This window comes from Mustela erminea, chromosome 1 (assembly GCF_009829155.1).
Source record: "Mustela erminea isolate mMusErm1 chromosome 1, mMusErm1.Pri, whole genome shotgun sequence".
NCBI classification, from domain to species: domain Eukaryota; kingdom Metazoa; phylum Chordata; class Mammalia; order Carnivora; family Mustelidae; genus Mustela; species Mustela erminea.
In genome coordinates this window covers 214,384,730-214,402,110 of record NC_045614.1, presented here as the reverse complement: position 1 = coordinate 214,402,110, position 17,381 = coordinate 214,384,730, and the positions used below count along the sequence as shown (strand labels likewise).

The 17,381-nt window shown below is 38.2% G+C and overlaps 1 protein-coding gene across 3 annotated transcripts in view; it reads left to right on the top strand.

Annotated features, from left to right (window-relative positions):
• Positions 1–17,381, top strand: part of BRWD1 (bromodomain and WD repeat domain containing 1) — a 109,278-nt gene that overhangs the window by 14,426 nt on the left and 77,471 nt on the right. For all 3 annotated transcript variants that reach the window (XM_032355136.1, XM_032355143.1, XM_032355130.1), the window contains exons 5-10: positions 6,579–6,729; positions 8,774–8,872; positions 9,240–9,400; positions 10,598–10,819; positions 15,061–15,161; positions 16,433–16,503. In XM_032355136.1, coding sequence (XP_032211027.1) covers positions 6,579–6,729; positions 8,774–8,872; positions 9,240–9,400; positions 10,598–10,819; positions 15,061–15,161; positions 16,433–16,503 — 805 coding nt within the window. The remainder of the gene's footprint in view (positions 1–6,578; positions 6,730–8,773; positions 8,873–9,239; positions 9,401–10,597; positions 10,820–15,060; positions 15,162–16,432; positions 16,504–17,381) is intronic.

Sequence of the window (17,381 nt, the reverse complement as noted above, 5' to 3'; positions counted from 1 at the left end):
CTTTCAGCCAGTTAGGAAGGAATTGGTTCTGAACTCTGAGTTGAACCAGTAGTTGTGCAGCTCTGGATCCTTTCTGGCTTGTTACTCGTTTGGGGACTAATACTTCTATTCTGAATAGAGCCTTAACTGTATTAAGAATTGTTTCCTACACTGCAGGATTCTGTAGCCAAACCTGGAATCTCATTAGGTGCAGGGCTTTTATTTGACTCTGTAAGCTCGTTTTGTGTTGAGTTTCATGAATTTGGTTTCAAGACATAGCTAAGATGAATAGGTTTTATTTCTGTTGGTCTTTTGGAATATGGCAGACTTCTTGATGAAGTGATAAACTAAGTCTGGCTAGAAGATACTAATACTGAAAACTATGATCTTTGTTCATGTGGCTGAAGTTATTACTTGACTGGCACATCACTAGTTCGTATCTTCTGTAGTCCGTAGCGTGTTTAAAACTCCTATATTTTGAAATGTCCTGCCTCTTCTGCTTTAATACATCTTGTGAAATAAGAAAAAAAGAGGGTTGACTTTTTAGGGCATATTTGTCTCTTCATTAAGTTCCGTGTAGAACCCAGACTTTGATTAGTCTTCACACAGGTTCATTTTAATTAGGTTTTGCTTAGAAAATTTAATTATTTTCATATGTTACGACAGAATAATCTCAAGTTTAGTGGTGTCTTTTCAGAAGTCAGCTGATTTATGGATAAAGCCCCGATTAGTTTGCCTTTTGTATTTTATTCCTTTCAGATGATCTTCCTTGCTATTGAGATGATCAGTCAGAACTCCCTATCAGGAATATCGGAAATCTTAGATACTCTTCTTTTTTTTTTTTTTTAAAGATTTTATTTATTTATTTGACAGAGAGAAATCACAAGTAGATGGAGAGGCAGGCAGAGAGAGAGAGAGGGAAGCAGGCTCCCCGCTGAGCAGAGAGCCCGATGCGGGACTCGATCCCAGGACCCTGAGATCATGACCTGAGCGGAAGGCAGAGGCTTAAACCACTGAGCCACCCAGGCGCCCCTTAGATACTCTTCTTATGAATAATTTGTAATTTGGGAAAGCTTTTATAGGCTAGAAATAGGGCTCACTGTTTTGCTAAGTAAGGGAAGAGGAAAATGATATTAATGGGTTACACAGAAATACTAACTAAGGATTTATGTCCTCGTTTAGTATTGGCTGAAACATGAATAGCATTTTCCAAGCTATTTCCAAGCCTCACTTTATGGGATGGCTGGTGGATGACTTATCCTCAGATTTTCAGGTTGGTGGGCAGCACTGGTAGGATTGTTGTGATTGCGTAGCACATGATAGAAGGCTTATGGGATGCTTTCCTTGCTCAGAAGCAGTGGCCTAAATAATAAAGTTATAAAGAGATCTTATAAGTCTGTAGGGGAATTGATACAAAGATTTAATGGTGTCATTAAGGCCTTAGTCTCTATCTTTTTGATTGGGCACATTGATGTTTTGGTTTTTTTCTCCTCAAACTTTTACGGTTGCTGTCATATCCTCGAAATGATGGGAGGAAAGGGTTCTTTTATTAGGAGAAGAGACTTTCTGGGGCAGGGGTTGCTATCCTAGAAATGCTGGGAGGGAAGGTTTTTTTTAGGGAGGAGACTTTTTCAGGAACATTCCCTTGCCCCAGAAAGTTTCTTCTCCATTTCTTTGGGCAGGAATACCTCACATGGCCTCCTGGTTACAAAAGAGCATCCTTTCCAAGTGGGGGAGACAGTGGCTATAGGGTGAGCAAAGCTGGTCTCCAGGAAGCTAAAACTAGGTGTCTTTCCTGAATTAAAAGCAGTGCTTTTGAGTGAAGGATCTTTGTGCCAACACTAGACCATTTCTCTGCCTATGTCCTTTTGTATAAACTAAGGGTTAAGTTCTTTTCCCCTCTTACATCTATAGCAATATTTATCTTGCCATTGACTAAACTTGCATTTCTTGATAAAGCTTAGAAAAGAGGCCAAGAACTTCTGTGACATCAGAGGCTGAGGAGAATTACTTACGGAAGGCATCCATTTTTTATTCTCTATCAAAGACTTTGTTGTCACATCTTGTTTCATTGTGGTACTGTGTGCCCGTTATATAGGAGTTGTGATGTGATGTGGTAGTTCACATTTTTCCTTGTAAGGTTTCTAGATGTAGTTTAATGGAGGAAAGCTAAAGGTTAGATTATGTACATATTAAAGATACTAACCATTCATTCTAGACCTGATTATGGTATCCCAAACTTAACAGAAAAAGCTACTCTCTCCCATAGCTTTCCAGTTTGACCCGTTATCTAGACTCTGCTTCCACGTTACAGCTGCTGCCCTGGGCTTGAAGAGACTCGTGCTCACAGTTTGATTTGGTGACAGTGACAGTAACACAGTGGTCCTAGGATTATGGCTTATGAACTCTTTGAGACTGATTGGCTACAAAAATAAGATGATACTGACTGTGGCTACAAGAAATACTTGATGTTGGAAGGAACTTAATTCTGAGAACGTTGTAAAACTGCCTTACTCATTGAAGTCACTGGTAGAGACTATTACCAGCCTGTGGAGGACTTGAAAATACTGATGGAACATTATTTATCGTTGGTCATTATGATACTAAGTTTTAATCGAGAACCATTTTCTTTTTTAAAAACATAATTTGCGAGTGAGAGTGCATGTGCACACAAGCAGGGGGCGGGGAAGAGGGAGAGGGAAAAAAATCTAAAGCAGACTTCATGCTGAGTGTGGAACCCAGCGTGGGGCTGGATCTCACCAGGCTGAGATCCTGACCTGAGCAGAAGTCAGGTGTCAGTTATTGCTTAACTGACTGAGATGCCCAGGTGCCCCTTATCTTTGTGTTTTGAGCTTTTCTCTTTAAGCAGTCTCTATGCCCGGTGTGAGGCTCATACTCAGGACCCTTCTCTGTTCATTTTTGTTGTTTGTATTAGGACCACCATACTTTCCAGAAATACCTTGTTTTATACAAAAATAGGTTAACAAACCTCCTCCACCTCAATCTTTGATGATTATGCTGGAATCCTCAGAAATGCAACGAGTCTAATTTTCTTTATGGGATTACAGCTGTTGCATGAGATCCATGTTCCTACAAAACCCGGACTTGGTCTAAGTACACATGCCTATGTCGAAGGCTCCTATTACTTTAATGAACTGTTTTATTGCTGCTTCAACTCAGGCAGCGAGTATAATCTAGAAAGTTCCCCTTCTCGATCATTTAAGAGATAAAATAAGACCATGTCTAGCACTTGGAAGCACTCTGTTTAAAATTTTCTGTCCGTACCTTTTCTGTTAGAGAATTTGTTTTTAGCCTTGTCTCTCATAGCTTGTCTTATCTCCACTCAGGACACAGGCTTGGTTGTGTAACCCCAAAACTTAAAGCCAAGTATATCTTATCCATCCCACCTGGATAGTAGAAATCTTAAAACTATTAGAGTGATTTTCTGCCTTACAGAAGCTATGTTGCCATTGCCCAAAGTCCTTTTGTCTTTTTTAAGCTTTTTAGATAGGTTATTTAGGTGGATCAGTGCAAGTTACTTCAGTGGGGGTTTTGTTTTCAGATTTGCATCACTGACAAATTCTTAGATCTGTAATTTTCTTGGCCCTGTTGTAATTGCCTTCTAGTTCCTCCTGTCTCTTCCCTCCTGTGATGAGCTCATTATCTACAAGTTTTTGGGCTTTCACATGCGATACTTTGAAGCACAGAGTGCTAATTAGTATTAAGGAACACTTTGATGTCTATCTGAGCTTTGATAGGCCTTTTGGAGTTTTGCTGTGGGATAATCTGTCAGTGTAGGAAACAAAAGTCAGGTTGAAAAGTTGAAGATCTTTTATTTAGCCTCTTCTGTCACAAGGGCTTACAAACAAAAATTTTAAATATTCTGTTTACTTGAGAGAAAAAGAGTGGAGGAAGTGGGAGGGTCAGAGAGAGGGGGAGAGAATCTCAAGCCGACTCCATGTTGAGCATAGAGTCCAATGTGGGGCTCGATCTCACAACCCTAAGATCATGAACTGAGGGTGGGAGGTCGGGGTACCAGGTGGTGGGTATTAGGGAGAGCACGATTGTATGGAGCACTGGGTGTGGTGCAAAAATAATGAATACTGTTATGCTAAAAAAAAAAAAATCATGAACTGAGCTGAAATCAAGAGTCAGACATTCAACTGACTGAGCCACCCGGGTACCCCACAACAACATTATATTGAATCCAGGCTTATTTTATATTTGAATTAATGTATAAGAATCAAAAGTGAGATCTTGAAGTTTGTTTCACATTTTCTCTGGAGCAGGGTTTCTCAGGGAGCTTGAAAAAGTGTGTGGGGCACTGTTGGTGTCAGAGTGGCATGGAGAATACTGTTGGCAGTGATGGAAGGGAGCCGGGGTGCAGTGTGCCTTGCCTGTACAGACAGTCCTGTGCAGTGATGATTTTTGTCTTCCCTCAAATGTTGGTAATGTCACCATTGAGAGACCTCATCTCATGATTGAGAAACCTTAACACAGCATTAAAATTCAAATCAGGTAACATTAGGCATCTTTAGAAGTTGAACTTACACAGTACCTCTGTGTTTTTAATTTTTTGAAATATATATGACCTGAAATAAACTGCATGCATATTTATAAAGGTTCATGTTGATGAATTTGCATGTGTATTAATGCTGATGAACCCATCACAATGAAGATAGTGAACATTTCTGTCACACCCCAGAATGTCTTCTTCCCCTCTGTAATCTCTCCTGCTTTTCTTTTCTCCCCGTTCCCAGGGAGATCTGCTTTCTGTCATGATATATTAATGTGCATTTTCTAGAGTTTTATGTTAAATAAAATCATACAGGGTGTGCTTTTTTTCTGGGTCTTTCAGCGTAATTAATTTGAGATTTCATCTCCTTGTGTGTTATTAATGGTTCATTTAAAAATTTCTTACAATTTAAATTCAGTTATAATTAACCTGTAGTGTATCATTAGTTTCAGAGGTAGAGTTCAGTGATTCATCAACTGCATACAATATCCAGTGCTCATTCCGTCACATGCCCTCCTTAATGCTCATCACCCAGTTACACGCTCCACCCACCCACTCCCCCTCCAGCAACCCTGTTTATTTCCTAGAGTTTAGCATCTCTTCTGGTTTGCCTCTCTCTCTGTTTTGGTCTTAATTTTATTTTTCCTTCTCTTCCCCCTATGTTCATCGGTTTTGTTTCTAAAATTTTACATATGAGTGAAATCAAATGGTATTTGTCTTTCTCTGACTTACTTCACTTGGCAAAACACCCTATAGTTCTATCCATGTCAGTGCAAATGGCAAGATTTAGTTATTTTTGATGGCTGAGTAGTATTCCTGTGTGTGTGTGTGTGTGTGTGTGTGTGTGTGTGTGTGAGAGAGAGAGAGAGAGAGAGAGAGAGACATGTCTGTTCAAATCTTTGCCTGTTTTTAAAAATTGTTTTTTTAAATGAGTTTTGAGAGTTTTTTATATTCTAGATACAAGTAATTTAGCAGAGATAAGCTTTTTTGACACTTCTTTCAGTCTGTGGGTTCTCTTTTCATGCTTTGAACAGCCTTTAGAAAAACCAGAAGCTGTTAGTTTTGATGAAGTCTGTCTGTTGGTTGTTGTGTGGATTGTATTTTTGTTGTCTTCAGAGATCTTTGTCTAACACCAGGTCTTAAAAGATTTCTCTGGTGATTTCTGTGATAAGTTTTGCAGTTTTAGATTGTGCATTTAGATATGTGATCTGCCTTGAGATAATTTTTGTTTATGGTGTGAGGTATGGATCGACGCTAGTTTAAAAATTTTTTTTTTGGCAAATGGATATCCAGTTGTTCTAGCTGTTTGTTGAAAAGATTATCTTTTGTTTTTTGTGCTTTTGTTAAAAATCAGTTGTCCTTACGTAATGATTCCTGTACGCTGGTATTATTTTCATACATCAATTTTGTTTTTTAAAAAAACTGCTTTGGCTTTTGTAGGCCACTTGCATTTGAATATGAATTTTGGAGTAAAATTGTCAATTTCTGCAAAAAAGCCTGCTTGGATTTTGATTGGGATGGCTTTCAACCTATAGATCAGTTTGATGTTTGTTTATTTATTTTAAGAAGTTTTATTGATTTATTTGACAGAGAGATCACAAGTATGCAGAGAGGCAAGCAAAGAGAGAGGGGGAAGCGGGCTCCCTGCAGCCTGATGGGGGCTCCATCCCAGGACCCTGGGATCATGACCTGAGCCGAATGCAGAGGCTTAACCCACTGAGCCACCCAGGTGCCCCCATGTTTATTTATTTTTGAAGATTTTATTTATGTATTTGACAGAGAGACAGAGAGGAAACACAAGGGCGGTAGTGGGGAGGCTTCCTGCTGAGCAGAGAGCCTGATGTGGGGCTCAATTCCACGACCCCAGGATCATGACATGAGCCGAAGGCAGATGCCCAGTGACTGTACCACCCAGGTGTCTCAGCTGGCTGTTCATTTGGATTTTCTGTAATTTCTTTCATCAATGATTTGTAGTTTTCATTGTACATGTTTTTCTCATGTTTTGTCAGACTTATCCCTAAAGTTTTAATATTTATTGAATAATATTGTAAATAATGTTTTTACAACTTGTTCTCCAACTTAGGTCTTGTCCAATAAGCATGTGGCTCCTGATCATCTGTTGCAAATCTGCCAACGCATTGGTCCCATGTTGGATAAAGAAATTCCACCCAGTATTTCAAGAGTCACTTCTTTACTTGGTGCAGGAAGGCAGTCTTTGCTACGTACAGCAAAAGGTACCTTAATTTGAAGAAGTGTTCTGCTTTGTAGCTTAATAATAATTATAATTGTGAAGTAATGTAAGCGTTGTGGAAGAAAGGCGATATGTAACTATAAACCATGCTGTGGACTATAAAATTCTCTGCATTTAGCATAGACATTGAATTTTACTACATAAGTGTTTAATGGGTCCTTCTGCATTTAAAAAAAATGATTAAGGTTTAGATGTTAAGTGAAAAAGCTTGAATTTATTCTGAGATGTGTTTGAGGTTTTATCGATGTGAGTTCTTAATTTTCCATTTTGTAGCTCACTTATAACTTCATTGAATGTAATTGTATGTGTCTAATAAACTCTTTAAATGCTAGAAGTATTTTATTTGGTATTTAGATTCTGAAAGCCCTTTGTAATAAGGGGAAGTGATTTTCTAAATTGGTAGCAGTTTGAAACAAGCACCAAAAATGTACAATTGCATGGTTCTTTTTCATCGATTTTAATTTTTTTGCAAAGTTATGTGGTAGCAAAATGTTTGGAATTGCTGTTCTTTTTCTGTTAGCTTGGTATAAATCACTTAGATTAAGTATATGTATGTGATACGATCTATGTATATGACGTGGCTTAACTGCTAATGGGCAAGCATGTTGGCTCTTCTGATCCTGAGTATACCCGTGATTTTCTTTAAGATCCATTGCTGATACGGTGCTGCCTCCTAGGTGCGCCAGCAGCATATAAAGCTTGACTGAGAAAGAACAACCCTCCTTCTTGGTTCCATGCCAGACTGGTTTGTCAGCTTTAGTTACTTCTTAGTGCTCTGTGGCCCTGCCACACTGTGGCTTGGGTCAGGAAACTGTTCTTCCTCTCCCTTCTCTGTGTCCCTATTCACCTTGTAATTATTCTATTTTAGGTTGTTATGTAGTAGTTGCCTGAGTGGCCTGTTTTCCTCTGTTTTCTTTACTTGTGTCAAGCTCCGTGTCGTTTTGTGATGAGCACTGCTTTAGAACTGGCAGACCTTAGAAGAGACTTGAGCCAGCTGCTCTAGGGTAGGGGCCCATATTTCTCTGTTTTGTACTGGTGTCAAGAGAGGATGCCTTGTAACTGCTCTTCGGTCATGATAGTGGTAATGAATCCGTTCATGTAAAAAGTAACATGCGTGTTAGGTTGGGGCACCCGAGGCTCAGTAGAGGTTTATATGATGCCTTCCTTCCCTTCCTCTTTCATTTGTGAAGAAGCTAATTCCTGGCACAGCATAACCTGTGTTCCGCTGCTGTCTCCTCCAGAGGGGGCAGATGTTTCTTCTTAGTGTATTTGTTGATAGTTCAAAGAGGGACGGAACTCGAGAATTAGTGTTCACACTCACAGATCCTGTGTATGTGCTCTTGGGTAAAGGCTTATCCATGATCCTAAAACAAGAGGAAAGCCATTTAATTTTGTCAATATTTCCTAAGGAGATTAAAGTCATGGTAATATTGGCAAAAATTAATTTTAAAACTCCATTAACATTTTAAGGATTTTCCTATAAGTCAAATAAAATTTTTCTTACAAAAATTTCCATTTTGGGAAAGCTGGATCCGTTGTGACTAAGATCTCTTACCATTCATATCGTGTGGTGTAATTCTGCATTGATAAATAAAAACTTACTCGGCATTGACTAGGGCTTGGGAGTCAAAAGATTTGGTTTTATGGTCCGTCTGGACTTGGTCATTGGCAGTGGGTCTCTTGAAAGGTCCCAGAACCTTTGAGCCTCAGTTACCTCACTTGTGCATTGGCGATCACACCTACCTCACAGGGTTGTTGTGAGGATTCAATGAGATGATGTACGTGGAAAGCACTTTGTACATTGTAAAGTGCTATACTCAATGTTAGCTGTTGTTGTATCTGAGATGTCTTATTTTTTTTTTCCCCTTCAGAAGTAGTCTAATAAACCTCTAGGGCTTTTCTGTTAAAGTTTATTAGTTGGTAAAACTTTGAATAAACAGTTTGTTACAATATACGTAAGTATTCTATAAAATCTTTCTTGGGGTTAACTTTCAAGATTTTATGTGTATCTAAAATTCGTTTTAAAGACTGCAGGCACACAGTTTGGAAGGGCTCTGCCTTTGCTGCTCTTCACAGAGGAAGACCTCCAGAAATGCCAGTGAATTATGGTTCCCCACCCAGTCTTGGTGAGTGAGTGTGCTTGGCAGATGCCCGAAACCATGTTTTTAATTTCTTGCCTAACTTTGTAATGGCTATATTAAAATTTAAAGGGAAATACTGGTAGTGTTGTTTCAGTAGTAATAAGTACCAATTTTCAGACTTAATATTTTTTAAAGTTATTACTAAATGTAATAAAAATTAATGAGAGATAATCTTATGGTAACGAGAGGCTCATAATGGTGGTTATAGTAGAACAGAGTTGGGGAGAAACTTGTGTCCTTAGCATATCATGAATGTAGATTCTGTGACCCTCTAGAAATTGTTTTGGAGTTTTTCTTCATTTTTTACATATTGGCTCTTCCCTTAACCATTTTCATTGTTTTTATTTCCTAGTGGAGATACATCGAGGAAAACAACTCACAGGGTGTTCCACTTTTAGCACAGCATTTCCAGGAACTATGTATCAGCATATAAAAATGCACAGAAGGATTCTCGGACATCTGTCTGCTGTTTACTGTGTAGCATTTGATAGGACAGGACATAGAATCTTTACCGTGAGTTAACGTTTTAAACTCAATTTGGTATCATCTAGAGCATTGTGTACATTAGAATCATGTAGGAGATCTTATAAAACATGTAGATTCTGTGGTTTCCATTCTCAGGGATTTTGACTCCATTGATCTAGTGTGGGGCCCATGAATTTGCATTTTTATTAAGTATCCCAAGTGATTCAGATGCAGATAGCCAGGCCTTGTGTAGTGTTTGTGAGACATTGACTTAGAGAGTGGTTCATGGGCATGATCATCAAGGATCTTAAAAATACGCATGCCTGGTATTTCACTTCCAGCCCATTCTAGACCTACTGCTGAGGGTAATTTCTAGTATGTTCAGTAACCAAAACAGACCGAAAAAGTTTCCATAAAAATCCAAATCTCTGCAGGCGATTCATATTCATATTGCTTACTCATTGATCCAGGGAATTGATTACTTGAACAGTGAAAAATTATTTTATTATTATTGTGAAACTATATGTAAAAATTTATAATCTAACATTTTAATATTTTAAGGGACGATTACAATGGGTCAGAAGTTTAAGTTCCCTTTTTCAGTTGTGAGATTCAGAGTAAATACTAAAAAATTTTCTGAGTTAGGTGGATGCTGGCTGGTGGCTATGAGTTTGAGACTGTGTTGTTCCGTTATTTAAAATGAGGATGCTAATCCCATTATTTTTTAGTTGTTTTTGAGGTTGCCACTCACTTAGCTTGTGAACTGTAGGTCTGTCCTGATGCGTATCAAATTATTTAGCTTGATGTGAGCTAAAGTGACATTTAACCATTGTTAATTGAAATAGGTGAGCAATGAATTTTTAGTTGAACTCATTACTTGGTGGGGGATTTTGGGAAATTAGTATTTGTAATGTGGTCTGATCCACAGAAATGAAAACTTCATAGTATCTTTTTTTTTCATAGTATGTTTATATAGATGTTACTTGATTTGAAGAAAAAAAAAAATCCTATTGCTCCGTAAGTGTTCTGACTGTACGAGTCATAATTTACAGAGTATCATACAGTTGGAAAGAGAAGAGTTATACTTAATTTGAGTGACCTGGAAATGTTATTTTTAAAAATGCTAGAACATCTTGGTTACTTCTGAGTATTAGCATTTGTGAATAAAGTTGCTGTAACATGAAAAAAAAATGCTAGAAAAGATTTGCTGTTTTAATATTTGTCTTTGGGTGTATTTCTTCTCAGGGTTCAGATGATTGTTTGGTGAAGATTTGGTCAACACACAATGGCCGCCTATTATCCACATTAAGAGGTCATTCTGCAGAAATTTCAGATATGGCAGTAAACTATGAGAATACAATGATTGCTGCAGGGAGCTGTGATAAGATAATTAGAGTGTGGTGCTTGAGAACTTGTGCCCCAGTTGCTGTGCTCCAAGGACACACGGGGTCAATCACATCTTTACAGGTAAACTAGCTTTAGTGTGCACATTTGTGTATGATCTTTTCCTTTAAAACTCCCCCCTTAGGGATGAGAAATAGTAATTATGTGGTCTGTTTTACTAATCAAGAGAAAATGTAATTAATCATACCTCCATGGATCTTGGAAAGGTGAGGTAATGTTGTCCATTGCACTTAGGGCTTTACATCAAGGCCTGATGGATAACTTAACTGTTTCCTAATTGGGCTTATAGTTGAGCTGGGGGAGTGTCTGTTAGAAGCAGGATAGGTTCATGATTTTTCTACTTTAAAACCTGTGGATTTTTCTAAGTTGATTAAGTTTGCTGAAGTATATTTAAAAAATCTTTTCACTTTATTGTGGAGGATAATTTTATGTATACACAAAGTAGAATAGTATAATGAACCCCTAGATGCCCATTAACTCATGGCCAGTTTTTTTTTGCTCTATTCATCTCCTGTTGTATCTAAAGCAAATCCTAGTCTTTGAGCCATTAGTTCATTCAGAACTGAAAATGGTGCTATTCAGTCAGTTTTTTGAAAATGAATGTTTTGTTAGGAAGATACTGATTTGTAAGGTACACTGGTGCCTCCGATTTGATTTTGGATAAAACTGTGGGAGTGGTTCCACTGCACCCAGGCTGTATGTTTAGTTGTCTCTAAATACATACATGTAGTCCCGTGACTAGAGACACTTTTCTCAACTCTTCCGGTCAGTTTTCTTGACGAATAAAGATAACAGATATATTTTTGAATGAAGACAAACATAATTGAGATAGTGTTATATTTTGAAACTTTAAGCAAGTTTATTGCTGTGCCTGTTTATTTTAAGGCAAGAAATTCTCTAGAAGTTTTCATAGTTTGAACATTTATTCAGATCTTCACTGTGTGTTCCACAGTTGACATTATGTTATTTGATACAAACTTCCAGGCCAGTATAGCAGCCAGTGAGAAAATCTACTACGTGCTGTTGTGAACTGTATGTTTTATTTATTTTTATTTAGTTTAGACAGGAGGAGAAAAAGGATGAGAAGGGAGGAGGGGTGGGGGGGAAGGGGAGAGAAAGAATCTTAAGCAACTCCATGCTAAGCGGGGAGCCCACTGTGGAGCCCACCTTGGAGCTGGATCTCAGGATCCTGAGATTATGACCTGAGCCAAAATGAGTCAGATGCTTAACGGACTGAGCCACCCAGGTGCTCCGTGAATTGTAATTTTAAAATAGCTAAAATGGTGAGTTTTATGTTGTACAAATTGCCCCTCCTCAGCTTTGTCTAGAATGTACATGTAGTAAAGACACAGGAAACATGTGCATTTAGCTGTTAATAGGGCTAAACTACCTTTGAATACTTCATTCTTTAATAGCAAAACAGAGGATCAGCATACATTAAAAAGTCCTTATTTTGCCACTAAACAAGTTGTAAAAGTAGAACTTACTATGCATCCAGGTGTATGTTCTGTGCTGAATAGTTACTCAAAATGTATAGATTTCAAGAAAACTATTTTGACTTTGGAAGTAGCCGTGTGAGATTGTTGTACAGAATCACGAAGCCACCAGCGACTATGAGAGATCATACTTCTTACTCTTTTCCTTTATGCAGAACTTGCCTAAACCATCTTGGAAAAGTGAGACTCTTAATTTTTAATATCCAAAAATCCATATTATGGTCACTGATGAGTAGCTTTGAGGTTACTTAATGGAACATGGCTGGCTGTCAGTGATTCTGCATTTGAGGAGTGGTGCTACTTACAAACAGTAAAGGACAGGCTTGAAAGGTTAAAAATTCCTGTTGGGCACTTAAAAAAAGAAAAAAAAAATCTAAAAAGAAAACTCCAAGCTCAGAGGACTCACTGGTGAATTCTAGTAAAACTTACTAGAATTGCTGAGATCTTAGTAAACTGGATGGATATAGGACCTGTGTCCTAAAACCAAAACTTCACTATAAACTACCAGTAACTAATTAACTGATGTAATGGAGTAAGAACATAATTCACAGTAGCAACAAAAGCCTGCAAACACATTTATCAGGAAATGGGAAAAGTCTATATGAAGAAAGGTCTTAAAAATAATGACAGAGCCTTGGGGTCTGTGGTCGGAGGAGGGGGGAGGGAATAATCTGTATTAGTTAAAACGTCTAGTATACTCCTGAATCAGAAGATTCAGTGATGTAAGGATAGCATATCTTTCCAAGTCTTGGTATAAAGTTAGTGTGTTTATGTTTGAAATCCCAGGTGCTTTGTTTGAATGGAGTTCAGCATGCCATCAAGTTCATTTAGAAGAAGACAAACACATAGAGCCCTTCTCCTGCCCCCTCCCAGAAAACCCCTCATCAAAAGAGACCTTACAGGGCGCCTGGGTGGCTCAGTGGTTTAAGCCTCTGCCTTCGGCTCAGGTCATGATCTCAGGGTCCTGGGATCGAGCCCCGCATCGGGCTCTCTGCTCAGCGGGGAGCCTGCTTCCCCTTCTCTCTCTGCCTGCCTCTCTGCCTACTTGTGATCTCTCTCTATCAAAAAAAATAATAATAATAAAATCTTAAAAAAAAAATTAAAAAAAAAAAGAGACCTTAACTTTTTCCGTATTCGGTATAAAAATTCTTTAGAGGTATTACAGAGAAAACAGTATGGTGTTGAGCTAGGGGCAGAATAGAGAGCAACACCATTTGTGTATCTAAGAATTGGATTTAATTAAAACATAGGTCACTTAAAATAGTTACTTTTCCACAGAAATTCAGGTTTAGAATTCTTCAAGTACTTTAGCAGATGTACAGATTTCATGGTGGAATTTTAATTAACAAAAATACTTGATTATTAAGTCCTTCGGTTACTACTTTTAATGGGATATCCTCCAAAACTCAGTTTTAGCCCATATTCTGGAACACATCTGCTTTGATATAACTAATCACTTTTGGCATTTAAAAAGCACTTCATTTCCCGTAGTGAAGAGAAGGAACTTGGAAGAAGCTTCTTTGAAAAATTATTAGGTGCAGATCTACCTCCCTTACCAAGTGCATAATCCTGAGAAAAATAATAAATCAGATAATACACTGTAACTCTCTGCGATGCTGTAATGGTAAATAATTATGTAAATAACCTAAAAACTTTCTTCGCAGCTCTTCCTTTCTCACTGGTCTTTGTTTGCTGACCTCCTTTGTCTCGAATGCCTCATGAGTCAGCACGACCTGGCCTTCTTCTTGGCTTTCCTCCCCATTCTGGGCAAAGGAAGGGAGTACTTCCTTCCAGTTAAGGTTCTTAGATTAACTGGATTGATTCTTAGTTGTTTTTCTTATGTTTCCTTTTCGTAACTGTGATGGACTGCTGTCCAACACATTTTAGGGTTTTACTTGAGGACTGCAGTTACTTCTTGATCTTATTCGGTCCAGATTCTCTACCCATTTAACCCATTCCTCCATCACTTGCAAAATGAGCACTTCAGTCACATAGATATTTCTGTTGCTATCACATACCATATTCCTTCTCACTCTGGTACTTCTGTTCATATTCTTTTGCCTAGTGTGTTTTTCTTGTTTTCTTTGTATTTTCCTCTTTGTCCATTAAGCCCTCTTGGGTATCTCCTGGTCCAAATTGGTCTTACGTTGTCTAGCTTGTTGTGTAATACAGTTGAACTTTGTTAAACATAAATGCTAGCTCAATTCTGAAGTTACAGTATAATTCTTGTGGTTTTTTTTTAAGACTACACTTATAGTTCTCTTTTTTAAATATCTGAGTTGTTGATCTCCTTGGGATTTATCCTGGTGTACAGTCCAGAGAACAGCTTCCAGATTGCTGCACAGTTGGTAAATCATTTTATGCAGTGATCCATTGTTTCCCAAATGATTTGAGAGGGCACCTTCATCTTAGCTCTTACGTCAAGGTCCAGTTTGGACTTCAGAGTGTACTTTTCCATTGGTCATTCTGTCACTGTACCTACCATGCCCCTGAATTTTACTTACTGAGGCTTTGTGATAATGCTTTCATATTGGTAAGATCAGGTCTTCACTTTCTCTCTGTTAAAAGCTTTTCTGGCTATTCTTGGTTATTAGTTTTGAAAGTAGTCTTTTACTGAGATCACATTACATTTATAAATTAGAGTTAGACCTTTTTTTTTCCTTTTATTTTTCACTATGCTATTGCCTGTATTTTGTAATTCTTAAGTTTTACTTAAGTGTGTCAGTTGAAGTTAACTTTGGAAAGCCATTGCACTATGACCTCAGTAGAAGCTCAGGAAACTGAATTGTCCGTCTTGTTGCATTTTAGTTTAGCCCTATGGCCAAAGGCCCCCAGAGATACATGGTCTCTACTGGTGCTGATGGAACAGTTTGTTTCTGGCAGTGGGACTTAGAATCTCTGAAATTCAGGTAAGTGGCTGTAATTGTGTGATGAGTTCTCTTTCTTTAATGTTTAATTTAGTCTAATGAGATGAAGTCTGATTATAAAGAGAAGTTCTGTATTGTGGTTGCCTTTTCACTTTTCTATTATATACAGCATTACTGCCCTATTGACTTTTTACAGTGTGTTGTTTATTTATTTTAGAGAGTGTGCTCAGGGGGAGGGGCAGAGGGAGAGAGAGAGAGAGAATCTCAAGCGGACTGCACACTGAGTGCAGACCCACTTGTGGGACTCGATCTCATGATGCTGAGATCATGACCTGAGCTGAAATCAAGAGTTGATGCCTAACCTCTGAGCCACCCAGGCGCCCCTACAATGCACTGTTTAGGTGTGTGAAAGAAGCATAGCTATTCTTAGTGGACACATCTCATGGGGAGAAAAAAGTGAGATTGTATGTATGTGAAGTGTTTTGAAAAATGTTAGAGATGTATACTCAGAAATTTAGGCAGGATTACTTAAGAATCAGAAGACAGGTTGTAGACCTATGCTGTCCCGGACAGTAGCCACCAGCCACATGGGACTGTCGAGCATCTCGGATGTGGGTGGTGCATTTGAAGAACTTAATTATTAGTTTCATCTTAAAAACTGATACTTGACTCAGGAACCACAAAACCTGTAAGTGTATTTCAAATAGACTATGTGAATTTAGTTTCTCAGCTGTGAGTTTTAGGAAACCTAAATACAGATAAATTATCTTTGATGAAAAGGGTTCAAATTAAGGTGTAGTATGTATCTAGTATATTCTGGAAGATTTCCAAGATAGAGAAAGAAAAGTATCTGAAGTTCTCATTAATATTTTATTCATATTCATATGATATTTTGGATATATTAGGTTAAATGAAATAAAACTGATTTTATCTTTCTACATTTAATGTGGCTACTATAAAAATTTAAAGTTACATGTGTGGCTTGCATTGTTTCTGTTGAGCAGTGCTGTTCCTCATGGCTGTGTACCCTGCTCTACAGCCTGCATAGTGGGTTCACTTGCAGTGTGAGTTTTAGTCTCCTCAGTTACAAGATGGGATTGGCGGGTGAAGCCATTGCTGTGGGGTCAGGCTCTTGGGTATACCGGGATGGGGCAGAGCCTTTGGACTCCGTCCAGCTCTAACAGCGTATGCAGAAATGCCTGTGAGCTACTGTATAATAAGGTGATGACTTCTAACCATGCTAGATTAAAGCCGACATTATAAACCCTGTTAATCTTTTGAACTAATGAGTTTTAAAACAACTTCTTTTAAAGTCCACGTCCTCTGAAGTTCACGGAAAAGCCTAGACCAGGTGTACAGATGCTTTGTTCTTCTTTTAGTGTTGGTAAGATAACTTCAGTAATTTTTCTTCTTAGTTTTATTTAGTATTTATTGAATGATCATGTTATTGCTAAGAGTATTTGTCAGATGGATGGTAAATCACTTATGCCCATTTCATTAGGTTTAATCCAAGATGTTTATTTCATTAGCTTTTCTCCTTGTCTTTCACTCCCCTCATTGTCCCATTCTCTGATTTCTCTTGGTAATCAGAGTCGGCGAAAGGAGGCTTAAGGTATCCACATGAGCCCCCTGTGTGAGGTAATACCAAAACTCTGCTTTTCTTGAACAGGCTGAACTGCAGATTTTTATAGTTTAAATTTGTTTTCCACTCATTTTGGGTGAAGTTATTGTTCATTTTCTTTTCTTGTACAGTGAGCTTGTGTGGTAATCTTTCTTTTTAGGGGAAGTCAGAGATTTTCCCCTTTACATAAAAGTCTAAAAACTTGAATGAGTGAATTTTGTATTCTGAAGCTAAGTTTAGGTACGTGAAGTTATTTAGAAAGCAGGGCCTCTTTTGTCAAGCATCTTAAGCAGCACATATGGTCATTGCCACAATTAATAAAGCAGTGGGAGATAGTGAACATTTCCAGATTGAAGTACACTTTTAATTAAAGTTCCATCTGATGTATATGTATTTGGTTCTTTTTTTTTTTTTTTTTTTTTTTCCAACACCATCCAGCAATTCTTCAGCACCAGCTGGGTGTCCTACAGTTCAGCTCTGTTCTGAGACCCTTTCTCTAAAGAACAGTGTGTGATCCCACAGGTTAAGAGTTCAGTTCTCCAAAACCCCCACCCCCCACCCTGGTCAGACCCAGTTGTCAGCTGTGCTTCTGACCGACTGGCTAAAGACCAGAGGTTCCATGACTCCCTCCTTGGGTTTGA